The sequence below is a fragment of the Oreochromis aureus genome, linkage group 14, assembly GCF_013358895.1.
Source record: "Oreochromis aureus strain Israel breed Guangdong linkage group 14, ZZ_aureus, whole genome shotgun sequence".
Taxonomy (NCBI): Eukaryota; Metazoa; Chordata; class Actinopteri; order Cichliformes; family Cichlidae; genus Oreochromis; species Oreochromis aureus.
The window spans coordinates 37,773,545-37,801,511 of NC_052955.1; the positions used below are offsets into that span (position 1 = coordinate 37,773,545).

The 27,967-nt window shown below is 38.6% G+C and overlaps 1 protein-coding gene across 1 annotated transcript; it reads right to left on the reverse strand.

Annotated features, from left to right (window-relative positions):
• Positions 1-1,327: 1,327 nt before the first annotated feature.
• On the reverse strand, positions 1,328-27,945 carry pipox (pipecolic acid oxidase). The gene is made up of 8 exons (XM_031757775.2): positions 27,811-27,945; positions 24,210-24,358; positions 20,837-21,050; positions 20,261-20,443; positions 16,193-16,345; positions 12,452-12,601; positions 10,016-10,091; positions 1,328-1,880 (listed from the first exon to the last, which is right to left on the reverse strand). The coding sequence occupies exons 1-8, from the start codon at positions 27,919-27,921 to the stop codon at positions 1,750-1,752; spliced, it is 1,167 nt and encodes a 388-aa protein (XP_031613635.1). The 5' UTR covers positions 27,922-27,945; the 3' UTR covers positions 1,328-1,749.
• Between the last annotated feature and the right edge of the window lie 22 nt (positions 27,946-27,967).

The window sequence follows — 27,967 nt, forward strand, 5'->3', positions numbered from 1 at the left end:
CTTGTAGATTCAACTAAAGAAATGGGAACAAACAGTGTTTTTGTGACAGACTGCTAATAACAAAAGACATCAGACCAAACTGTGGAATCATTTTAAGCACAGCACTTTTCAATTTTAAGCACTACACAATTTCAAATGGGTTCTTTGTCAAGTTGTCTGTTATACGCAGACACAACCCTGATTCCTGTCATGAGTTAGGCGCCTTTTTTGCTTGATTCACATTTAGGTCTGTTAGTAGCTTAAGAAACAAAAGAAAATCCTCTGAAAATGGTCAGACACAAAAACTGGACTGGAAATGAGTAAAAGTTTTATCACAAGTCATTCAAAACTTTCGATGCTATTGTGTTTACAGACAGAATTACACACGTGCACTAATGCTACCATAAACATGAGCTTCATCACATCTCATAAACTTTCTACAAGCACTACTTTGTGCAAATCAGCTTGAGTTGAGAGCAGAGATGGGCAGTAACGCGTTACTGTAATCTGATTACTTTTTTCAAGTAACGAGTAATGTAAGGGATTACTATTGCAAAAACGGTAATTAGATTACCGTTACTTTCACGTAGGAACGCTGCATTACTGCGTTACTAAAACCGTGATTTTTTTGCGAGAACGTCTCATGACAGTGACGTAAGCGAGTGCGACGTTCGTGACAACAGCTGTCTGCAGATCATAATATATCGAAAAGGGACAGAGTGTAGCATGCAGCGTTTAAAGCATGGAAGTACTGACCTTATTTTGAGTTTGATTCCATAAAAGTGACAAAACATTAGTGTCCGTTGTGCGTGGGAAGAAAACTTCTTTTACAGCGAAAAAACCCTAAACTTCCAAGCAAGCACCGAGTGTACTACGAGGTAATGTGAAATTCACAGAGAAACTCATGGATTCTTCCACTGACCGCCAAGGCACACCTGCACCAGGGTAAACCTCCGCCTACCCCAGTCCTGCTTTACAGGTGAAAATAGAGCAACAGGACCACTAGTCTTTGATTTTATTTATTTTCTGCTGTGTTTTACTTGCATCTATTTGAAAGAGTGAGTGTAAACACAAAAACATATTTTATTTTATGTGCTGGAATGTGCAGAAAATAGGTTTAAATGTTAAACAAATTTCTTCCAGTCAGAGAATGTTGCATATAATTTAATTTTGTTTGATGCATAAAGTTAAAAGATTAAAACTAATAAAACAAGTTTTAAAAGAGACTTTTCCATTTGATTACATTTTGTATGATGAATTATGCAGAAAAAGTAGAATTGGGCTGAAAGATCTATCGCTTTATCACCTATTCAGGTTGTAAATTGTGTTTTTAAAAAGTAACTAAGTAACTAAGTAATTAATTACTTTTGAAAATAAGTAATCAGTAAAGTAACGGGATTACTTTTTGGGGGAAGTAATCAGTAATTAGTAACTGATTACTTTTTTCAAGTAACTTGACCAACACTGGTTGAGAGATGAGAGATAGATGAGAGGATTGATAGAGCCCATCTATAATGTTTGTATAGTAATTATGGAAATGACAAAATATTATTTTGAAATCAGATTATGAGAAAAATTAGACTATAGCCTAGTTACATGGATAACAGCACACATATTCATCATGCTTGAATGCTACACATGTGATTACACCTAGTGTCAAAAAACAAAACATACAAAGAATACAATCATAGAATTTAAACGTAGTAATTAAATGAAATTACTAAAATTCAGCTGTTATTATTATTATAAAAGACTCGTTGTGTCGCAGATCTATAAAGCTGATCTAGTCTTTGACTGGAAGCGTCTTATGTGGAAAGGTGAAAGGTCATAGGAGGGCACTTCTCCCAGGCTGAGTTCACACAGAAGCTTGCCAATGATTGGTCCAAACTTGAAGCCATGACCTGGAAAAATAAAGAAGCCGTCACAGTGAGCAAAGCACAAACATAGGTCATCAAGCTGTGTCAGATGAATTGATGTCTTCATGTGAGCCAAAGCCAGGCACCTTGCAGTTAGAATAAAAATAGCCTGCATCTCTTGGGCTTTGTCTGAATAAGGCGATGGGTTTGAGATTCACGAGTGAACACATAAAAGAAAAGCAAAGCTGTTGCAACTCCTGTCACTGAGAATATACTCACTTTAGTGAACAGCACCAAATACTAAATTAGGGGAGAGTTGTCCTTTCTCGGCGTAATCGCTTCATGTGCTTTAGCTCAGGAGTAAGATGAGAGAAAGACTATTTTTAAAATGAGGCAGCATGATTCTTTGTTTTTAGGGTCTGAGAAGGAAATTGTGAATATCAACAGGGCTTGAAGAATGCAGCACAGTGCCATCTGACAAAGGTCTCAAGGCTCCTGTGGATTCTGTCTGGCTTTGAAGTCATAAAAACCTGCCTTTGACAGTTTGGACCTGTGAATTTTCATCTTGCCAGAGAAGGAGAATAGAAAACCTAGGCCAAGCCTACAGGATGATATTGTAGCCATGGCAACCCTTCTCAGTACTTGCTTGAAAGTACTTATGTCACACATTAATGATGAATGCATGAAGTGAAGGAGAGAACGGGAGGAAACACATGTTTCTGTGTTATGGTTAAGGCATGTGAACTTCCTCAATATATGAACTTATGTGAGTGGAAGGATGGAGACTGAGCACATCCAGTACACTTAATAATTAACAATTAGGGGTATTGTTCCTAGTTATGACTGTAATTGGAAAACTGTATTTTCTCTGAAAACATGTAATCAATTTATCTGAAAGAATAGAAATAGCAAAAACAAACAAACGATGCCACTACACACTAATTCAGCCCACTATTTGGGTCTGCATTTAAGTAATTTAATTATTGGATGGCTCCCCTTGTAAATTGGTAGTGACAATCAGAACCACTGATGAATCCCACTAGCTTTGGTGATCTAATAGATTTTTATTTAGTGCTACTGTGAGGTTAACATTTTTGGAGTTTCCTCTAGAAAACTTCATTATCAGGTTAATACATTTTTGACTTAATGTTGGAAGGTCATTTATTAGCATCTACTTTATGGTCAAAGTCTGGCAAGAATACTAACTACTGGGATGCCAAATGCCACTAGAAAGGCTTTAGTTTTTAAATGGCACTTGCTGAACTCTGTTCATAGACAGTAATTTCTGGAAGTGTTCCTGAGCCCATCTAGTGAGTTCCATTCCAGTGAGTTTCACAATCGAACATTGAGGAACATTTTCTTGAAATTGTACAATTTTGCACATGAATTGTTTGTACAATTTAATGTGCAAAAATAATTTCTGCACATCAGGTCATCTTACATATCAGACCAGCATATTAGGCTCATAGCGCTTTTGCACACAAATCTATTTAATACTTCAATTTTTTTTGTCTTCATTTATTTATTCATTCATACTATTTGCATTTATCTGTTCTAGTTCTATTTGTACATATTAACCGGCATCTGTGTGTGGACAGGGGAGAAAGAATTTCATTGTACAGAGAAATGCTTTACTTTGTACACATGACAATAAACGCTGTGAATCTTGAATTGATAGATACAGTTTTTGCAAGTTGGGAAATCTGTGACCATCTCTACCTCTGAGAAACTCAGCCTCTGTGTCCACCTATTACAGGACCATGTTTGGTGAGCTCTTTAAAACAAACTATTCTTTCACAAATGTTTACAAAGGCAGAATGTGCTTTTGTACACCTGTTGCAATGAGAATGAAAACACCCAAATTCACAGATGAAGTGTAGCCCGATGCTTCAGTCTATATAGTAGAAGAGTCGAGTGTAGAGAGAGCATAAACAGATAGGACAAAATTCCCAAAACTGGAAGGCAAACATAATGTTCATCCTCACCAATAAATCGGTTTTTGATTTAAGGCACATAATTAAATTACATTTTATTATGGAGTTCCACAAGATTATGTATACAGTATACATGCTTTCTTAGGCATTATCATTTGAAGGCATACCATACATTTTCATTGCATTGATACTCAACTTTATCCATGCAGCCAGATGACACGCATTAATTAGTTATACTGCAGGAATGGCTTAAAGCCAAAGATCTAGATGACTTTGTACTTCTAAATTCAAATAAAACTCAGGTTTTGTTCGTGGCCCCAAAAATTGTAGCATCTTTATGTCTGGTTGGCATTAACACTGACAAATCCTGGACTTTGACCAGGATAGGTCCTTCAATGTGCATGTTACACAAACATATAGGACTGCTTTTTGCATTTGTGCAATATCTCTAAAATTAGAAACATCCTACATAAGAGCCATGCTGAAAAACTAGGATAAGCATTTGTCACTTTTAGGCAGGACTACTTTAATTATACAATATTTTATATTGTAAGGCTGTCCTACAAATCCCTGAAAAGCAAAAACAAAACAAACAAACAAAGACCAAAAAACAAAAAACAAAAGTGCTGCCAGAGTACTGGCAGAGTAGAATGAGAGAGCATATTTCTCTTATACCATCTTCTGTTCGACTCCCTGTGAGAATTTCTGAATTGAATATATCGTAAAAGGTCTTGAATGGTCAGTCCCCATCTTACCTTAATAACCTCATAGTACCAAGTCACCACAATAGAGTACTAGCTTATTTGTGGTCCTTAGTCCACAGCTTCAGGCCCCACTTCTGTGGAACCAGTTCTCAGCTTGGTTTTTATGAGAAAGACACCCACGCTAGTTTTAACTTCAGGCAGAAAACTTTCTGTTTTTAAAAAGTGTATAGTTACGTTACAGTAGGTCTAGTGTGCTGGGGGCTTCCCATGATGCACTGAGTGTTTCTTGTTCACTAACCTAAAGCGGCTCGAGGTGACTGCTGTAATGATTTGGTGCTATGTAAATAAAACTGAATGAAACTCAAATACACACATGAAGACTTGCAGCAAAATATTCCTGGTGAAAAATGGAAGCAGTGCATGCTGGTGTGCCTCTGCAGCACTTGGTGCACAGGCAAAGTACAGAGCTATCATTTCCTTCAGTGCTGCACATGTGCATTTGGTGTGAAACTCTACATTTTTAGCTTCATTACTCATACGCCTCTAAGAATAAGAAACAAAAAACCCATTAATATGTAATCTATATTTGCAACATTTTCTATTGCAGGCCTGTTAGCCCAGTGAGTGCACACTTGTCTGAGAGCAAAGCACTGGGAGCAGGATATTAATTACAGTTATAATTAGGTAAAGGACACGACTGCATGAAGACATGGAGAGGTGCCAGGAGACACTATAGAGAACTGCAGGAGAGGAGAGGTGGAGTCGATCAGGCCGCATGGGAGCCTCTGGCATGTTAATTAGAGAAGAACACGAATGTAAATCCAAAGCACAGTGGTTAAGATCCTGATGTCTCCTGTGACAGTGAGGATACAACCATTAAGTAACTGAGGGGTCCTGGAAAATCTGTCACTGGGCCCCTAGAAATGCAGTTTACCAATCATTCAGAAAAGCTGCAATAATTTTTATACTGACCAAAAACAAACCACACTTCTGATAACTGATTCAACATTTGAGAACCAGCTTCACAAATGCTAATACTGGGAAGTTTTCTGCAGTAATAAAATTAAGATTTGAATGTATTAAGATAGGGATATTATTTGGACATTTTGAATATTTTGACAAAATAATTGCTAATTACTGCTACTCAATGCTGAGTATTAACTAATTCAGACTTGACACAAAACATACACTATTATTACACTTGTCAATAAACAATATTTCAGACTAGACCATCTTCAGCTGTTGCAAGTCAAAATGTCATAAAGAATAGCAGCTTGTCAGGACTTTTATGGTGGACTTCTTAATAATTTCTCCAAAAGGCTCCCTGAAAAACCTTCAGAGATTAGAACCAGAGATAGAAAAAAAGCTATTATCACATTAGCTTCTTGTTAATTGAGAATTGAGTGCACAAATCCTGATGATCAGAAACGGCTGGATGATATGATATCATGATCAGTCAACATGAATATCACAGTATAAATCACGTCCTTATTTCTGTCAAACTTAAAGGTTCCTTTTTATTCCTAAGTGCAGATGTGAAAATATAAGGTTAATTTTGGTTTTAATTTATATTTATTATCTGCCAGAAACTAAACTGCCCACTTTTGCCACAGATCTGTATTTATGGGAACAATGGAAACCTCATACTGTGCATATATCTCATATCGTGCATATACACAATATAGGGCAAACGTGTTACCTAGATGCGAGTAGGGATGGGTACCGGTGTCCGGTGCCATTATGGCACCAGTTCTGACATAGACGGTAGTAACCAGACCGAAAAGCAGCGCACATTTCGGTGCTTTATTTCGGTGCTTTTTTTTTTCCTGAGATGTCATACACTTTGGATTCTAGCCAATCATTTTACCTTTGCAAGCGTAGTAGGCGGGCCCAGGTACGTACGTTCTTTTAGAGCAGAACTACAGATTAAAAACGCCCAAGGCGAAGCGGTCAAAAGTCTGGCTGTACTTCACATCAAAAGATGCAAACTGAGCAGCCTGCAACAAGTGCTTTAAGGTGATACTGTGCAAAGGAGGTAACACCTCGAATCTGATGAAACACCTGGCGACATATAGCATTTTGTTAAAAGCCGAGAAATGCACCGTATTTGATAGCTTGCTGCGAGACCTCACACCATGCACATCTACTACAAGTGTGGTGCCTGTTATCGGACCCGGAGTTAGCAACATCCCCCGAGAACCCGAAGAGGAGAGTCCTGGCCCCTAGCCCTGCCAGTGTAGCAGAAATGATGACGGATGATGATGGCAGCAGCCGCCGTTCTTCTCTGCGTGAGTAGCTTCATGTTGTTCGTGTGTAATTTGCGTTGAGTAGGCTAACCACATTATTACATTAATGCATGTAAGGTGAACTAGCAAACACCGTCGTAGTTACATGCGGCTGTCTTCTTGTTTGATGGCAGATACTCCCTTCACCCTGGCCAAAAAGGCTAAAATGACCAAAGAAAAAGTGGAAAACAGCTAAACATGAGAGGTTTTTGGACAAAGTTTGTGTTTTTTTCCATTGTTTAAGCACTGCTTCCAGCCACGAGTGATACCATATATGCCCTATAGCTGCAGAAAAGGCTAACATTGTTATCTTTTTACAAAAAAAACAGCTGAACATGAGAGGTTTTTGCACCAATTTTGTGGTCTCCATTCTTTAAGCACCGGTTTGAGCACCGTTTAAGCATCAGCACCGTTTCAAAAGTACCGGTTTGGTACTGGTATCGGATAAAACCTAAACGATACCCATCCCTAGATGCGAGTACAGTTTTTAATATCTCTGGAAAACTGCATCTCTATTCTTGGAAGCTCTCAGACTGCAGATAAAAAACAACTTTAAACACACTTAATCAGACGGTCTAAAGTCTTTAGATAATAGTAAGAACTATAGATTCTTTTCTTTTCTTTTGGTTGCAAAAAAAAATTACAACAGTTTTATTGATCTATAAGAATTATTAGTTAATCCTAAAAAAAAAAAAATTACACAATACAAACTACAACTGGATAACACACATCGAAAGATTCATTTTATAATGAACTGCATTCTCCCAAGTCAGATATGACGTCCCTTTTTTGTGAAATAACATTGATTAAGCTGTCTTACTTACATTTACTAAAAGCAAACATCTGGCTTCTCTTTCCTTCTGCTACTACTCTTCATTTCTTTTTTCCTCTTTAGGCTGCTGCTCTGACAGAGGTGAAGCCCTTGATTCACCGAGTTCCGAGTAACACTGCTGTTCTTCCTGGAACAAGCAATGCTGATTAATTTAGCTGCTGCTCCTGCTGTTTTGGAGTTGGCACTCATCTGCACACATCTGGTGTACACAGTGCCAGCACACTTCTTGCTGTTCTTTGTCTTGAGCTGTTGACATTTTCATTTTAACAACGCCACTGACTCTGTCGACTGAATCAAAACACAGACACTGTGTGTTTTGTTTGACTGCTGTCACGGTGTTTTGCCATTAATAAGCGATTGTGAGGATAATGGCTCCATACAGTAAAGGTGTCAACAGGCCTTGTCAGCTAGTTTCATGATGCTCAGATGAGCCTGCCATTTTGGCTCATCTTTAGCTGATAATCCAAAAATGGAAAAGGGAAAAACTATTTAAAAAACAAACAAACAAACAAACAATTATTTCAATGTACTTTTTCAAAAACCATTTGTACCAATTTATTTATTTTAAAAAGAAAAATGTAAAAAACAGCCTCTGTATGTAACCAGGGTATGTACTACAAAGGAGGTTTGATGAGATTAATGCTGGCAGAAACTCGCTGATCTTGTAAAGTCTTCAGTAAATTTATCGTTATTTTAAAACTCAGTGCTACTGTTCCTTTGGTAGTACAACAGCTACAAATTTCAGCTCTTCAAATGTAGGTTTGATCATTTAAACATGATATCTAACTGCATTTAGAGACATTAATGAATTATTTATAGAAATCAGTTCATGTGAATATTACTGACTAACTCTTTACAAACCATCACTGCACATACGTCTGATATGATACTAAAAGAAACTTAAACCCACGCAGAGATTTTTTCCAAAAATATTTTGGACATTGTTATGATAAAAATTGTTACTTGTGTGAAAACATTTTCAGGTTGTATAATCTCACGCCACACTGAGGCAGACTGTAGGCGATATAAGCCTTATTTTATATTTCACATTACAGTACAAACACGATTCTCAGACAGGTTCTGCCCCATGATGCTTACAGAAAAATAATCTGTGTCACATCTTAACTTACATATTTACATTTTGGACGTAATAAAGCATTCATAATGATTATATGATTATAGATAATTATATAAGACTTGACTTGGGGACAGGAGAACGAAATGTTTAGAACTTGCCTGACAATCTTCTGTTTTTTTCCCCTCAGCTGTAAAAGGCTGATGTGGTATTGTCATCACCCTGCTGGGGGCAAGCAGGCAGGCAAGCACTGCCTGGACACTCAAGATTTTGAATGTGATAACTTAAGAAAGAAGTGATGTAGAATTTTGAAATGGCAATGGCAAGCAACCAGTATTTTTAATATTACTACAGGACCAAAGTAGTTCAGTAGGGTGATTAAAATCACCCAGTAGTACCTATCTGCTATAATATGACAATTAAATTAAATAAATTTTACAAACTGTAAATAAAGCTAATGCCAGCATTCAATTTCCCATTTTTATAAAATGAATCTCTTTGCTCAACGGAAAATTGTTAAAGGGACTTTTTCCAAAATGATTTGTTGAGGAAAAACAAACTCAGTTGAAGCTCATATTCGTTGCATTAAATCATTATCACGATTATCTAAATGGAATTGCTGCAAGTTTATCAGCTACAACACAGACTCAGAAACTAGTTCAGGAAAATGTAATTTTGTACTGATTTTTTGTGATTTTGTTTGATTTGATTTTTCTGACTTTTGTGTCAAGGACCCAAGGACTTAGTTGGGTCAACAGGGATGATTTTGAAGAATTAGCAGGGATTAATGCAGAGTGTCCACAGCTGCAGGGTTTCCTGAGTGGAGATGACACCTGTCCAGTGTTTACGACTACTTAAAATCCACTTTCCCACAGAGCCCATGTGCCTGAGGCATCACCACACGATGCACCTTACCTTGGTTCTTTGTTTTCAATATTAACTATTAACACAGATCTGGTTACGCTGGAAATGTCTCAAAAGGAAACATCTATATTAAGAAATTAACACTAGCATTGACAGCAAAAAAAAAAAAATATTACCATTCCTCTCTATACTTAGGTTTGTTTGTGTGGTTTGAATAACAGTAATGGTCTGAAGCAGCTTTTGTCTGAAATTCTCACAGCTAGAGTACTGACAGAATTAGCTATTGCTAGGCTACAGCTTCTACTACAAGTAAGCTAAATGAAAAGAAACCTCCAAATATAAACTGACATAGCCATTTCCTTAAAAAAGGAATTAACAGTAGTTTTGAATGAACAGGAGTTGGCTATTTATCCTGACAAATATGGCTTGTGTTATATGTGCTACACAGGTTTTCTTTCATTTATTTGGAGCCATCTTGTGCTGTACCTGAAAATCCTGCTCCAATCATGATGTTGCTGTACGCAGGGTGGTAGTCCAGCACAAAATGATGGTCAGGCGTAAGCTGCAAAAACAATAAAATATGAAGAGTTAGTAAATTAAAAAAAAAACAACAACAAAAAACCCAACCAAAAACAAAACAAGAAAAAAAATATCAGAAAGCGCAGGTTGTTTCAAGAAGGTGCAGCTGCACCACTTTAGAACTTAAATCCCTTCGGCACCCTGCCTGCTTAGGTGGAAGAATGGCGTGCATGGTACTTCTATATAAGCCTTTATACTGCACACAGAAAATGACAACGATCAGACTCTCCTGTACGCACTGGCACTGAACCCTAGAGTTTTCACCAAGTGTATCAAAGCAGCCCTGAATTCCTTGTGGGCAGAGGGGCTCAGAGTGTTAACATACTTGGATAAATTTCTAATATGTATTTCTAACAGAGGGGATCCACTACATTTTTCTATCCTCCTCTTCCATTAATATCTAACTTATTAATGTTAATTTGTTAATTAAACATAAGTTATGTTACAATAGGTGTAGGCTGCTGGGGGATTCCCATGATGCATTAAGTATTTCTTCTTCAGTCACCTTTCTCACTCACTATGTGTTAATAGACCTCTCTGCATTGAATCATACTTGCTATTAATCTCTGTCTCTCTTCCACAGCATGTCTTCCATCCTGTCTTCCTTCTCTCACCCCAACCAGTCGTAGCAGATGGCCGCTCCACCGTGAGCCTGGTTCTGCTGGAGGTTTCTTCCTGTTAAAAGGGAGTTTTTCCTTCCCACTGTCACCAAAATGCTTGCTCATAGGGGATCGCATGATTATTGGGTTTTCTCTGATGTATTATTGTAGGGTCTACCTTACAAAATAAAGCACCTTGAGGCAACCTTTGTTGTGATTTGGCGCTGTATAAATAAAATTGAATTGAACACACTCGATCTTTACACATCTGCTCAGCACGATCAAGTGCATCAGCAGTGCATCAACATTCAGCATCAGCACATCCACATCTACATATTGCACCCCTATAGAACATCTTATCAAACTTGCTTTTTTCCCCCCACCTGACTGATGTATGTATTTTTTTTTCTCATTCATTTCAGCGTCACATGCAGTGTGCAACATTAGCTGCACGCACACACAATTATTGGCACACTAAGGTTTGTCACATGGAATGTGCATGGAGCTGGCTCCAGAGAGAAGAAGTTAAAGATACTTAATCACCTTAAAAAAAAAAAAAAAAAAAAAACTACAAGCAGGCGTTGTTTTAATACAAGAGACCAATAAATCTGCTACAGTGACCCTTATGTCTTAGATGTAGTGGTAGTAGGGCTTCTGTGATCGTGGCATGGCAAAAGGGGCTTCTCATTATGAGAATCCTAACTTGGTATTCAGAGAACCAGGGTTACCCTGGTAACCAAACTTTCTTTGAGTAAATTAAATAAGTGTTATTCTCAAAAAAGCAGTAAGATTTAATGCACATTCATTCAAGAGTGCTGCAGCCTCTTCTTTCTGCTTCTTGTTGCCTCGTGAGCTGTTCCTGTCAAAGTCTTTATGAAAAATGTCTCAAAAACATGTTTAACTTGATAAAAGAGCCCACTGTATATACATAGTGACCTCTGACAGAAGACTACATTTGAGCACAACAGAAGACACGTGTAGTTTCACTAGTTATCCTCTTAAACATCACTTGTTCAGTGAGAGAAGAGTTGTCAGGATTTTCAGGGGTATTAGACAAGGTGGCCAAACTTTTATTGTCCTATTGCTTCAGTATGTGATCACATGTTGGTCAGCAGCTGCAAAACTGCTTTAAAAACAAAATACACAAACACAGTTCTGCACTGCATAAGATGAACCTTAGAGAACAGCATTAAAACCTGACAAGAAATTAAGTACAGACAGGAACTCACACACTTCACATAACAGTTTATTTTTTATTATAAACTTCATTTATTCTGATAAATCCCCTTGATACTGGATAAAATATGTAATCTATCCAGAGTGCAGAATAGAATAGAATATATTATCCATTATCGAGAAAAGTCTGCATTTTTCATTTTAGCATTATAAATGATATTTTTATTGTTGGCGACGGACAGGTCACCTTAGGTTTGCTTTTTGCTTAATAAATACCAATAGTGTTTTTTAGTTTTAAACTAGTTTTTGACAGATTACTAAAACGTTGGTTTTTTTCTTGTTTTTATGACTGGTGGTCTAACACATTAATCCCTGTCTGTGGTGAAGTACAGCATACAGAAGAAGACCTTTTTAAACCTTATTTTGGGACACAGCTCTGTTTACTAGATTTGACTGGTGATTCTATAAATGCAACACACAATTTATGCAGTAGATTTTCACTATCATTTTTTTTCCTGCACTTTCAGAGATGAAGATGATAACAAAACACACAATGTTAACACTGTACCGTATACAAGCAGCTCTCCACTATAGCAGGTTCAGGGACGAGGCCAGGAAAGCAGCGGGCGATGTAATGCTGGAGAATCTCAATATCAGACTTGTCTTTCTGCAAATCTCTCTGGTCTGGGTCTGTCTTGCTGCCCATATGGTAGCATACCTGTAATGACATCACTGGTATTGGTTCTATATGAAAGTACCAAAAACTCAGCATATTTTCAGTGATATCAGGAGCAGAAGGACAACTGCAGTATTGTGAAAAGAATAGCTTTGCATTCTGTTCTTCTCTCATAGTAACAATTTTGCATCCGAGTATTTTGTGTTTAGTGACCCTGGGACTAATTGTGGCTTTGGTGTTTACCATCAATTGAATGACAACAGAAACACAGCTTGAATGCCACTATGCACAAGTTCACTGCAAACCTGGTAGTGTTTAAAGGTACAGGTGCACACAAGAAGCTTTTTGTTTACCATTTAGCAGTTCTGGAGGCTGTCTCAGATTGTTTTTGCAGCACCGATTGGGGGTTATTCAGAACTCAATAAAATATTTTATATTAAATGTAATAAGGCACAAGCATATTCCACTCATTTCAGTAGCTACTGTCGGTTAGAATGACTCTACAAAAACTTCCAAAGCATCTTTTTTGTGCTGTTTTTATAAGCCAGGTTTGACACATACAGTCTTACTCGGAGACTAAAGGCAAAGCGAGAACCCTGAGGGATTAAAAGAACTGCTGCTTTGACTTTTTCCTTTGGGTTTTCTACAGCAGAAAACTGCTTGGCAGGTCCCTGCTGTAAAACAAACAAACTACAGATGAGAAAATGCCACAGTCTTCTGCTTCATTTTGGCATTCTTTCAAACTGTTAAATGGTCCAAGCATTGCTAGCTCTGGTGACTGTGTCTTAGAGTGAATAATGCAACGTGGCATCACCATCTGTCCTCCCGTTCTCTTCTGTGCATGTGGTCTGCTATTAGACTGTGAGCTCCTGCTGGCTTGCCATAATGCCCAAAATAGAGATGTGTCATCAGATGACATCAACTCCAGCACAAACCTTACAACTAATATGATGCTGAGGGAGAACAAATCACATTTTAAAGTCCACTTTGCAACAGCATTTCTGTTTTTAAAGAAAAGCATTAACAGTTGTGTATAACAAAACATAAAAAAAAACACTTAGAAGTGATCTATTAATTGCCTTGATTAAGTTCTTTAAAACAATAAAACAGGAAAGACCCAGGGAGGATAACCTATTTTTTCAGCTTTGATAAATAATCAAAGTGGTCAAATGTTAGCAAGACTTGCTGGTGAATTTGGATATACCCTCCAAACATGCATGGATTCATAAACTTTAAAAGGAAAACAGAAAACTTCTGAACAGCAAATAAAAATATGGAAAAAAGAAGTGAACAGTGTTCAGCAACAATGTTGAAGAATGACCCACCTCCTAGAAATGTAGACTTGTAACATTAATTATATTAGCAATATATACTGAAAAACACTGCTCATTATATGCAGTTCATATGTATTTGTTTAAAAGAGAACTCCAAAAGTCATAACCCTACAAATACAGAGTATTAGGGCTGCAATACTGATCACCTGAGGCGGGGTGGTGGTACAGAAACCACATCTGGTCAGAAGGGAAAACGACACAAACTTGGAAGAGTTGGCCAGATTTGTACAAAATGAAATGGCTGGCAATGGATAGATGCAAGGATAGTTACAGCCTTGTTCAGTAAATGCTGTATCACAAGACATGACAAGACAGTTGATCAGTTTCTTTCACTAAGATACCACACCCTTCTCCTCTGCCCAATCTACACATTATTGTGGATGTTGGGATTCTGAACCTCTCCATCTACCATTTGTTTCACCAGCAACAGCATCTATACCCTGTGGGTGCTGTGCTTTCATTTGGAGCACTGCTTCATCAGAGTCTTACTGCCAAAGGGCAACAAGACCAAAGGACAATAAGCAGATACTCTATTCCATAAAGGTAGTGACCCTTGTAACTTAAATAATTACTGCCCCATCTCAAAATTATCTTGCCTAACAAGTCTTAGAGTCCCTCTTAGTATCAATTTCACACCTATAGTTCATTTACTCCAGTCAAAATCAGTTGATGATTTTGCTGCTTTTCCCTGTGATTTGACTTATTTTCACACAGAGTAATGACCTAAGTGAACTCCAAGCACACCATAACGCATCACCACAAACCACATGACAATGTTCAGTTCAATTATTAGCAAGATGTGTCTGGGTGGGAGCAATAAAACTAAATACAGCAAGAAAGTGCTGTGTTCTGAACTACTGGAGAACATGGAGAATTAGAGACGTCTGCACATCTATAGTGGTGTGAAAAAGTGTTTGCCCTCTTACTGATGGATCTTTGTCAATTTACATCAAAACTCAAATCAACAAGATATTAGATATTAGACAAAGCTAACAGGTAAACACAAAACACAGTTTATAAACCTACCCTGTGTGATAAGGGGATTTCCCCCTAAACCTAATAACTGTTTGGGCCCTTAACAGCAACAACTGCTACTTTTGATACATTTTAGAACTCTCTTATCACACAAACTTTAAAACTTTGTTAAAACTAAGTACATAATACTTACAAGGTCACCTAAAAATATCCAGCCAACAGTTCATATTCAAACATTCATGGTCATGAAATTTAAAATGTTAATTGTTTTAAACACTCAGGAATGTGAATGGATGCTAGACTCCCTTTTAAAAACCATGCGGACCACCTCTCAAGAAAGTTTAGTTTTGATTACAGGCTGCATATGTCAGCAAGTATGGCACTCATTCACACAAGTACTGTTTTTATGCTTTGGAGTACTTTCTAACTACCATTCACACACATTCATACTCTGATGGATGGACTGAAGAGCAACTTGGGGATATTTGGCATGCAGACAACCTTCCAATCAGTAGATGACCTGCTCTAACTCCTGAGCTACAGCCACCCCAGTATGTGTTTATTATCACAAAACATTTTTTGCACTTTTGTTGGACAAATAGATCTTGATCTCAATTAGACTATTTAAAGGATGCTAAAAACCATAATGATGACCCTAAATGAACTGCTTATAGCAGTTATGTTTATTATTATTTAATTAAAACATTATATAAAGTCCTTTCAAATGAAAGTTAACCAGTTATCCAACATGATTTCTACAATATAAAGGATAAATCATCTGAGAGAACTAAATATAATTTCAGTAATATACTGTTTGGCATTGTTGTTCACTAGTTCTAGTTATTCATATCCATAAGCTATTTTCTGGTGTAGTTGCCAGATTTAATTTTTATGGACAAAATTTCTAGGCATAGCCCAGTGGTGGAAGGCTTTCACTTGGGTGGTCTCAGGATCTCATCTCTGCTTTTTGCAGATGAAGTGGTTCTGTTGGCTTCATTGGCTGATGGCCTCCAGCTCGCCTTGGAACGGTTCGCAGCCGAGTGTGAAGTGGTGGGAATGAGAATCAGCACCTCCAAATCTGAGGCCATGGTCCTCACTCAGAAAAGGGTGGAGTGCCCACTCCGGGTCAGGGACGAGTTCCTGCCCCAAGTGGAGGAGTTTAAGTATCCCGGGGTCTTGTTCATGAGTGATGGGAGAAGGGAGCAGGAGGGAGAAGGAGATCTACAGACGGATTGGTACAGCGGCCGCAGCTATGTATGTTAGAGGTAGGTATGCAGTAGTTTCTGTGTAAAACTACACTGAAGGGCCCAGTTACGTGACGTACCTTCATCAGCCCTGGGTACTCATTGGATGGAAGTCCGTAGATATGCACTTTGGACTCCAAGCATTCAGTTTGTACGAAGCAGGGAAAGCGCTGCTTCATGCCATAGGACCCAGGCACCTTCTCCTTCCAGTAGCACACGTTGATCTTCACTACCTGCAGTAACATAAAGTCATTAGCAACACAGTCAAGGACTTCATGACTGATTGTATATTTATACAGCATTGACCAGTTTGACCAAAAAATAAATAAATAAATACAAAATTCCATGCCAGTCTTGGTACTCGTTGAATGCGGGGTTTCCCACATATGACTGAATTGAATTTATTATAGTTAAACATTTTGTATAATGTATAGTCTAAATTGTAAATCTGAATAATACACATTTGAAACAAAATTAGCACGTTGATATCAGCTTCCAAACACCATTGTAGCTAAAACTTAAAATACACTCATGCATAACACCTCCCACTGCAACCGCCTCAGTTTTTGTGCTATTACAAAAGTAGCTCTGCAGTGGTGAGGTGAGAATTAGGATTTAATGAAACGTACAGATGCTTTTACAAATGACGTCCATCAATGGGTAGCAATAATAAGGACACATTTTTCAGGAGCTTTTAGCGTAATGAACTAATAGGCCGTACACTCATTCCCCAGGACAATAAAAATTCTGACAGAAGTGCTCTGGTGAGCCAATGTGCTCAGAGCTTGTGCTTTTCCACCAGTTCACTCAAGCATGGCATTCAACACCTTTTCACCCCACCACTACCCCGCCTGAATAATGCAATTCCAATATCACCTCCACTTCTCCACTCTAACAGCTGTCTGCTTGTTTTCTCATCACCTTCTCTTTTCAGGCTGTGTGGCATATTGCAAAATGGAAAAGACTGACTTGCTGAATCAGGTCTCTTGAGCTGTTTAAATATAGAGGAGAAATTATTTTGTTTCTGTGGCATCTTCAGCTGAATCTAAAAGAGTAGGAAGGACAGTATGCATGAGATAAGTCATAAGTTAATATAATAATAATATATAATATTAGTCATAAGATAATACATATGTATGTGTGTTTGCCACAAGCATCACTAATTACATACCTCTACAGTCAGGAAATTATTTTTCCTCCCAGCATTTTAATCTTCTAGCATCTTTCATTTTGGAGAACAAACCTCTCAGTCCATCAGGACTATAGGAGCTACAGGAGCTATGGTGCTTTCTTCTCTAGAGGATGTACTTGTGGTTTAGTTCACCAAAGAATTTATCCGAGTCCACAGATTTGCTGTTTATGCAAAGGTTGCTCATGTAAAAAACATTATTTGCAAAATTTAATTACAATCTTTTTTATTTTGCCCACAATAGAATTATTTCTAATAAAGCTGGTCACAACTCACCAACTGAACCACCACTGTTGCTGGTGACTGATGCCCTTATTTATATTTGGATTTAGCAGGTTCAGCAGTTCATTGCAATACTGACTCACTCGAGCTCAAAACAAGCACACAGAAGCAGTAAAAATAATTTGGCAAAAAAAACAGGGCCTATACAGCACCACTGAACCAAGGACACACTGACTTTTGTTAGCTAATTTTACGTTGCTGAACGTCATTTTACAGCTTACATTAAATGACACGTGAACGGTTATGACTCCGTCACACTAGAGTAAAAATAGGATGGCAAGCACCTAAAGGGAGTTACCCGGTGGTTGTATTGAATTTTGTCACTTTCAATAGCCTGTTGCAAATAGCTGTTGCAACCAAACGTTCATTTAGAGATTGTGAGTGAAACACCCTCAGCCTCTGGCTTACCAGAGGTCGCAAAGCAATTACACATGTCACCTGGTGGGAGGCAATTTGTTTCTAAATAACTGCGGTCCGACTTGGACTGATTGCAACCACTGACAAACTGACAAATGTCTGCAAATAATTGCTGTCTAATTTGAAAAGCCACACAAATTCTGCAATAGGGAAAATAAATCCATCCATTCATCCATCCATCCGTCTGTCCGTCTGTCGATAGCAGCCTAATCAGAGACACCCACACCGCCCGCTTCAGCTTATCCAGCCTAATACAGAAACCTGGTTACAGCAGGATGATTATGTTAGGAATATTTATTCAGATTTAAACTGAGTCATATGAACTGTCAGAATCCTCGAAGCACAGGCTGAGGAGTGGCACCAAACTCCAGCTTATTAATCAACCAAAGGCCCTGTCAGGGCCCAGGTAGAATTTGAATTCAGTCTGCGCCTTCAAATTGAATGTTTGATGCTTAGCCTTGTCCACCCTAACTGGAAAATTTTATTTGTTGTTATCTATCATCCACCCGGCCCTTACTCAGAATTTCTGATTTCTCTGACTTTTTATCTGATTTACTGCTCAACTCAGATAAAATAATTATTGGGGTAATTTTAACATCCATGTAGATACTGAAAACCCAGTCTGATCATTTTCTAATAACATTTAAATTAACAATAATGAATTTCACAGTAGTGGGCAATACATTTCATCACAGTAGATGTCTTTCTGAAAGTGCTGTAACTAAGTTTAAGGACATAATTCTGCCACTTATCTTCTTCAATGCCATGTGCCAACACATGGATAGAGCAGACAGAGCAGCTATCAGAGCTCTACTCAAACAGAGGTCGATTAGCTTGTTAACAGTATTACATCTTCACTGTGTACAACTCTGGATACTGTGACTTCTCTGAAAAAGAAAGCTTCAAATCAGAAGGACTTGATTCCCTGGTATAACTCGCAAATGTGTACCAAAGCTCATCACTCTTGAAAAAAAATAAGAACAACGCTAGGTTTCTCTTAAGCACTGCAGCCAGGCTGACAAAAAGTCAGAGCTCTGATGAGCCAAGCATTCCCTTCACTAGAAAAGACTTCATCAATTACTTTACAAATAAAATTGTGACCAAAAGAGAAAAACTTACTCATAACCATCTCACAAATGTAACATTATGTAGAGCTACTTTCAATACCATTTATATTTATATAAACTTTTTTTAAAATCTCCAATTGATCTTAGGTAATTATAGACTAATCTCAAACCCTTCTCTTATCTCAAAAATTCTTGAAAGAGTAGTTGTAAAACTAATAGCTGATCTGATTCCTGCAGAGGAACGGTTTATTTGAAGAGTTTCAGTCGGGTTTCAGAACAGTATATAAACAGCAACAGTAAAGGTTACAAATAATCGCCTTTGACAGTGGACTCCTCTCTTTGCTTGTCCTGTACATCTCAGTGCAGGGTTCGATACCACTGACCATAGTTTATTACAGCGATTAGAGAATGCTGTGGTATTGCGCTGCGGTGGTGTGAATCATATTTCTCTAATAGACTCCATTCATGTAAATAGAGAGTCCTCTTCACACACTAAGGTTAATTATGGAGTTCCACAGGGTTTAGTACTAGGGGCAATTCTGTTTTTATTATACATGCTTCCCCTAGGCAATATCATTAGAAGATATTGCATACATTTTCATTTTTAATGGAGATCACACCCATCTTCACATGTGTCATCTGCAGTCCAACGACATAACCCATGGTGTCACTGGGACCAGAAACCCCTCCTCCACAGTAAAGTAGTGATTCACACAGGGGATCTGGTTGTATTCTGGTTATAGTCCAAGAGAAAATCAAGGGTACCAGTGTCATTTTGCAGTTAAATTGCCATCATACAGCAACTACATTATTTCTGAAGGAATTCTGAATTTCTGTTTCAAGTCTATAACATGAAACAGAAATCTATGTCACAGAATTTCTATTTACATTAAGAAACTTTTATTTATTGTGAATTAAATTAATTAAAACTCACAGTTAATTGCTATATTATCTCTAACAGACAGCAAAGTCTGCTATTTAACGGGGTCAAGTTGTCAAAATTCCATCTTATTGCTTTTTGATGCACCAAAGTTGCACCAAAGACAGCAGCTCACTTGGCCCCTGCCTTTGAAATAACAGTTTCAAAAGCAACAAGGACACTATTAACTTTTTTATATACACCCTGAAAATACTGCAAAGCATGAGCAGCCATATAAACATTACTGCACATTATATACTGAACATTTTAATACCTCTAGTGGCAACTGTAAACCAGTGTTGGCCAGCAGTTTATTAGCCCAGGGTCCAGCGGTGATCACCAAACTCTTAGCATGATAAACACCCACAGAGGTTGAGACTCTTACAACAGGGCCAGGCTTGATGTCTGTTACCTTCTCATTGTCTCTTATAACGCCACCTAATTTCAGAAATTGCTCCTGTAAAAGAAGAGAGCAGCAAAATATTTGAAATTCCTGTTATAGCTACTAAATGGTACAGTAATAGCTACTAGACCGAACACAAGAAATGTATATGGAAATTTGTAACATGTATGATGATTAATGGACAACGGGTTCCAAGTATATTTAATTTATTATAAAAAAACAAAACAAAAACAGATTCCTCATACTGACTGATTGTCTTTGAGCATGCAGTTTAACAACATTTAAAGTCTTAAAAATATTTTGGAATGCCTGGACTTCATGTTTTAAAGTAATGATGACATCATTTTTATTTTTAGATTTGATTCTGTCAAATTTCAGAACAAACCAAAACATCCGCATTCACACACTCAGGCACAAGTCTGTATCATGTTATCAGTGGACGGTTACCTGGACGGTTTTGAGTGCCCGGTCGGCAAATAGAACTCCAGCAGTTGTATCCACCAGTGCTTCGTCTCCCTTAGCCAAGTTGACATTGGGAATGTGCTGACTAAAGTTGTCATGGGTCAGGACAACCATGGGGACCTTGTTTCTTTGAAGGGTGTCCTTAATATTTTGGTAATTTGCACTTTTCTCTGGTCCCATAACCAGGAGCCCTGTTTGTCTGAAAGTGGAGATTAGGGGGAAATTTAAGGTGGCATCTTGAAAAGAAATCTTCAAAAGAGAAGTTAATAAACTATTAATTGACTTTAATAGAGTGCAATATTAACTTTGGCATTGAAGAAGAAAAAAGAAAGTATCATAAAGAGCTAGCTACAAACTGCACTGCTCAAAAAAAACAAAAACAAAAACAAAAAAACACCTTAAGCACAGCATCAAGTCAATTAAACTTCTGGGATATTGATCTGGTCAGTTAAATAGCAGACAGCATTGTTAACCAGTTTCAGCTGCTTTGGCACACTAGAGGAGTTTTACAGGTGGACAACTGACATTTTTTCCTTCCTAATCTTTTCTGACCGTTTTTTTTTTTTTTTTTTTTTTCCCCCCCACTAATTTTGAATTTGGCTAGGATCAGTGTCATAACTGGCAACATAAAGTGAAACCTGGACCACGCATGTAGTTAGTGGAGAATATCTTGACTAGGCCCTAAAAGGTGCTTCACCCATCAGTAGGTCTGGTGTCCGGGATGAGCGATGCCAGAGCCCTACAAAATTACCTTCAACAGACCAGTAATGTGAATGTCCTGAGGGTGGTATGAGAGTTCTACATCCTTGAATGGACCCTGTGCTCACTGCCTGCCACTGTGGAGCTCAGTTGGCATTTGCCATAAATTCAAAGAGCCAAGTACTCATATTCCACCCTTCATATAGCTCTAGGTTACTCGACAAGTGGTGAGGACCCTTAACGGTCCTCACCACAGTGACTTTGAAGTGGTGGGGGTCAGACACGGGTGGAGCCACACAGGTATATCACCTTCCTAAAAGCATAGAGAGAGGCTGAAACCACATTTCTAGTTAAGGAAAAAATTCAACCATCCCTGCTTTCCTCAATTATGATAACTATCTCACAATAGAGAGCAGATGTTGCTGCATTGCAACAGCATTGAGGTGTTCTCCCCCCTGCTCGTTCACACGACTTTCATAGAGATCCATTTTGAAACGTCCCTAGCTGTGACAGTGCATTCACAGCCCTATTGGTTACCTGAGCCTAAAAGACAAATTGGTCATAGAGAATTTGGCTGAAAATGGAAGTAATAGAAAAGTCATACAGTGCGTGGTCTAGCCCCATAGTTCTTGTGTTATAGAAAGATGGGTCTATATGTTTCTGTGTCGACTACTGCAAGGTGAACGAGGTATCACAGTTTGATGCTCATCCCATGCCCCAGGTCGATGAGCTCCTGGACCAGCTAGGCACTGCTCAGTTTTTTGTGACACTGGATTGAACCAAAGGCTACTGGCGTATCCCCTTGACTGCAGAGTCCAAGGAAAAAATGTCCTTTTCCATTCTATATGGTTTGTACCAATTCGTCACACTTCTATTCAGCTTGTTTGGAGCCCCCGCCACTTTTCAGTGCCTCATGGACCGGGTGCTGCATCTGCACACTGCATATGCTGCCATCTACTTGGATGACGTTATCATCCACAGCGACACCTGGGCAGAGCATGTGTAACTGATAGACACGGCCCTGGAGTCCCTGTGGCGGGCGGAGCTCACGGTCAACCTGAAGAAGTGTGCGGTTGGGTGGAGGGAGGTAAAGTAGCTGGGCTTCCACTTGGGAGGTGGGTAGGTGTCCCCACAGGTGGAAAAAACAGCAGCCATCACATCTATGGCTCCATTGCAGGGGAGGGGTGGTACAGGGCAGTACAGCTGCATCGCATCCAGTATTCACACTCTCACCATTTTTCCGTGACACCAGCGGCTGGAGTGGGGGTTCTGTGTGGAGTCGGCTGGAAAGCTGCTCTGCAGTGTTGGTGAACAACGGTGTGAAGACAAAACTCAATATTCAGTATATATAAACACAAGCACGAAAAGTGTTACATGCCGTGTCTAGGGTTACAAAGACACTGCACAGTTTAACGAGAGATGGACTCAGCCAGTAAACTCAAGTTCACTAAAAATTGAAAGGTTAAGGACCTTAGCCACATAAGTTATCACATACCATCAGTTCTTTGATGCATTAATTACAGATGGTGAACAAAACTATGAAACCAAGTAATAAATGGACCCATTAATATCACCTGTGACATCATAGTGACTGGACATCATTACTAGTGGTAATACCCCAGCTCCAGTGTGTTAAGTTATTGAGTCCTATAGTGAGAGGGTCTGATTCAGTGATCTGTCTGAAAGATAACTGACCCACCCCGCGTCAGCACTACTTTCTCAAAGCTATTCTGAAATCTGTCAGCAGCCATAAGTCACTTGCAACCACAGCTTAGCAATTCATCACACAATTTAATGTGTGTGGTTGTGTGCTTGCAAGTGTGTGACAGAGAAAGCAAAAAAAAAAAAAAAAAAAAAAAAAAGTCACACAAATGTATGTAGACTCATAAATGTGATACGTCATTTGACCTGACCTGACATAACAGGTGACGCGTGGTACAGCTTCAACTGACGGATGTGCCAACACACTGTCATATATATGATAGTGAAAGGAATATAGTCCAGAAGGTAGATTTTAGCTTAGTTCTTGCTCTTTTTTAATGGCTAATATTCTAGAAGCAGCTGCTCAAACCAGCCTGGCTTGAACATTTCTCATTGTGATGCAGTCATTTTTTTAACAGCTCAAGGGCACAGGTGGCCTTCATTTGCAGACCCATCAGTCATAAGCTGTGGACCAGGAAGTTCACAGTATTTCTAAGGAAAATAATGTGGGTGTGTTCTGGTACTACAAACTATTATTTTGAGACACAAATAATGAAACAATGTGCTATCAAAATTACTGGTAATGAGACATAACGGGGCAGTTTAAGGGAATATGACCAGGAAAGTGAAAGTGCTGTTGGGGGTTACACACAGATTTATGCCACTGTCATGTTTATAAACAAACTAATTCCTCCTCACTCTGTGAATGAAATGAGGAAAGTTTAAAATAAAGAAAGAAAAAAAGGCACCGTTCCAGATTCAAAGGCATAGGAGCTGTCAAGGGCCGATTCAGTGATGCTGGAGGTAATGAGAAAGTCATGCATTTATAGCTCCTGTAGATTGAGTTGTTGTTGTTGTGCGTACATAACAACTTGAACGTAACAAATCTCCTTGTCCTGGCAAAGCTTTTATGTTCCATTTAATGGGTTTTCTCTGTGTTCTTCTGCTGACTCCTTACCTGTACAATTTCACTCCTGCCTCTCTCTCCAGCTGAGCCCACAGTTCATAGCACTCCTCCATCATGTGGGTGTAGAAGTTCTGCTCGTAGGCTTTGCGGATAATGCGGGTCTGGCCATGGGAACTCCCTCGGCTGTGGGGCAGTACAAACTGGAAAATAAGCATGAAATCAACTGGTTAAATTACTTTTGCATTGAAGTAAGAAAATGCTCAAAACTAAATAAAACTGCAGTCTAGTGACAGGCCACAAAAATTATTATGACTCGTTTACTGTACTATACATTATAAATACTAATTACTTGAATAATTAGTAGTTTTGCATTAAAAAAAAACATCCATTGATGTTACTGAATACAATGTTTTGATACAGTATAAACAAATAAAACTAAAGTAAATAGTTGGTTAATTGATTAGCAGCTGTCAGATAAGTCTGCACTGCAGTTAACGCCTCAAAATTGCAGATAAGAAAAAGGTTAGGGTTCTATGCAAGCTAGTTAAGTGGGCCAATGTCTTCCTGGATTGTCTTTGTGCATGTGAAACAAAGTGTTGAACCAGAAAAGAGCAAAACACAGCCTTTTGATAGAAAGTTGGAAGCATACAGTTGGGTAAATTTTAAACTAAAGACAACAAGGCCAGTTGAGGAAAACCAGACCCCGTCAAAAAGGACAGTATGAATACCTTTGAAATTAACGCTTAGTTGTCTTCAGTTCTTTGTTACGTTGTACTGTTTGAGTGTGTTCCTCATGCATTACCTTTTTTGGACTACCTTTGAACCCTGTTTTCTTCAGCTAACTGGGCTTGCTGCCTTACCTAAATAAAGTTCTTTTTTCATGTATTGAAATCTGTCTTGAAGTGTGCATTTTGGGTCCAAATTCTCCACAACAATCACAGAATGACACAGCCAGTAACATGGACACAGTGGATGGTGAGGGATTGACAGCGATAGCTTTTTTTTCCCTAGGAGAAAAGAAGAGGTGGAAAGCTTTGCGCACCCCAGACAATGAATCCCTATATTATGAACTCACTTGGCTATTGGAGGACCTCAAAGATGCCGATCCCCTCCAGCAACTACAATTTCCCTGCCCAATCCTCTGGAGATAAGAGTGACTGGTCTCTGCTTCACACCGACTGCTCAGTCTCCAGCCTCTCTACTCTCCACTTACTCTCTAGCCTCTTCAACCGTCTGCTCTCCTCCACCACCACCACTTGTATCCCACTCCAGGTCTGTCTAAGACAGCGCCTCTGCATCGACCACACCCGCCTTAACAACGCCAGACTACTCGATTTTGGACCACCGCCCTGGGGTTTGTCAGAGGCAATTGCTGCTTCAGCACTCCAGTCCTTCTTTTCCCAGAGAAAGCACAGATCCCATTGCCACTCCTCACCCAGGGTAGCACCGCCTAAAACCCACCTCAGTAAAGCCAGGACACTACTTTTTTCATTCATTGAGGGAAACAGGCACAACCCTAGGTTTCTTTTGAGAATTCTAGCCAGACTGACAAAGAGTCAGAGCTCTGTTGAACCAAATATTTCTTTAACTGTCCCACAGATGTATCATTAAGTACGGCAGCTCTAATAACTGCTGATATTAGATATTTCTCTACTATCATTCTTTTTAAGTCAACTTCAATAATTTCTTAGCTATAACCCATCAATGTGCCTTTTAGACCCCATTCCTGCAAGACTGCCCAAGTCCACCATAAATTAATGCTTCAATTTTAAAGAGGATGGTCTAGCTTTATTAACAGGCTACGTACAACAGGCTTTTAAGACAGTGGAAAATAAACCATCATTCAAAAAGTCATTATTTGTTCCTTAGCTAATTACAGGCTAATTTCTAACCTTCCCTTTATCTCAAAAACTCTTAAAATATTAGAACAGTTTACTAATCATTTGCAAAGTAATGGGTTTTTTGAGAGGTTTTTTTTTAGTTTCAGTCATGATTTAGAAAAAAAAAAACAGCACTAGTGAAGGTTATGAATGATATTTTTTGTGGACAGTGGACTCATCTCTGTGCTTGTCCTGCTAGTCCTCAATGCATTATTCAGTACCACTGACCACAATATTTCACTGCAGATATTACACTGTTGGTTTTAAAAGAACTTCGCTGCAGTGGTTTTGAACCACAGTTTTGTGGGGAGTCTTCCTGGTACACAAAAGGTAGTCACAAAGTTCCAAAGAGTTATGTGGTAGGAAAAAGTACATTTTACACATACTTCCTTTAGGCAATATTATTACAAAACACTGCATAAATTTTAGTTGACATCATTGCTATAAAAAAAAATTCCTGAAAATTTGATGCAGCAAGAGTGCTGACTGGGACTAGGAAGATAGATTTCTCCCATATTAACTTCTATTCATTGCCTCCCTGTTCAATTCAGAACTGAATTTAAAATCCTTTCTTCTTACATACAGAATCTTAAAAAAATCAGACCCTGTCATATTTTAATGACCTTATAGTGACTTTTTATCCCAACAGGGCACTTTGCTCTCAGACTGCAGGCTTACTGGTGATTCCAAGAGTTTTCAAAAGTAGAATGGGAGGCAGAGCCGTCAGCTTTAAGGCCTGTCTACTCAGTTCAATTCAGTTTGATAAAATGTTATTTATGTGGTCAAATCACAACAATTTTTGCTTAAGGCAAGTTTCCTCTACTGTGGAATCAGCTCCCAGTTTGGATTTACAATAAGTAATGACCAGCAGCTTGATAAAAATGATAAAGTCAGAGTTAAAATACAATACAGTTTGCATGATTAACTCCTTCAACACAACCAGATTCACAAGTGTGTCAGCTTCTAAAACAAGTGTGTCAGCTTCTAAAGCTCCCAAACCCTGAGGAGTGGAGCCTCAGGGTTTGGGAGCTTCTTTTTTTTCATTAAATTGGGCTAAACCCTTTGGGTGAGCTTCCTCCTTTAAGACGTCTTGGAAACGACTCAGAAAAGGGAATAAAATGAGCCAGGGATGAAGAATAAAGTTTTCAAACTATGAAATGTATAATGTTCACCCAACCTGAGAAACTCTGATACCCTCACTACATCAGCGTTCAAACATCTACGCTAGGAAGATCAGGACCACCACCGCCTCAAAGGACTGTAGTAATGGTCTGTAACAACAATACTTTTATGACTTGTTTTTGTTTTGCTTATTTCTTTACTTGTGTATTTATTTTTAATTTCCATACCCCTCTTGGCTCTCCCTTCTACTAATACCAATATGAGACTTAAGTATATGCACAGACCCAAATATTTCATTTCAAATACCAGGACTCGTACTTGTTTTGCTCGCCTTGGTCTGTACTATATGTGACTTCTCAGCTTATTGTTTCACATATCTGTATATTGTTTTGTTAAAGGAAAATAAAAACTACACTAAACTTCACTGCCTATCATACTCGTGAATTAAGTAGTTTTACTTTTGATGGCATTTTCATAACTACTCTTTAATACTTTCTTCTTTCGTGACATTTTCTATGCATTCTATGCGCTTGTACTCAATTATAAGTAAACTGTAATGGAGTACTGTTACAGTGGAACATAGAGAGAAATCTGATTAAAATGCGATGGGTGAAGTTAGATTCTTGACTCAAAATCGTTTTATAACACACCTGCTCCAACAGCAGAGTCTTCTTGTTCTTTTTTGCCAGCTGATAGGCTGTAAAGGAGCCCTGGACGCCTGCCCCGATCACTATGCAGTCAAAATCTCTGCTGGTCGACATGTTTAACTCGTACACAAAGCTCACAGATCGAGGTCACGCGTTTTTA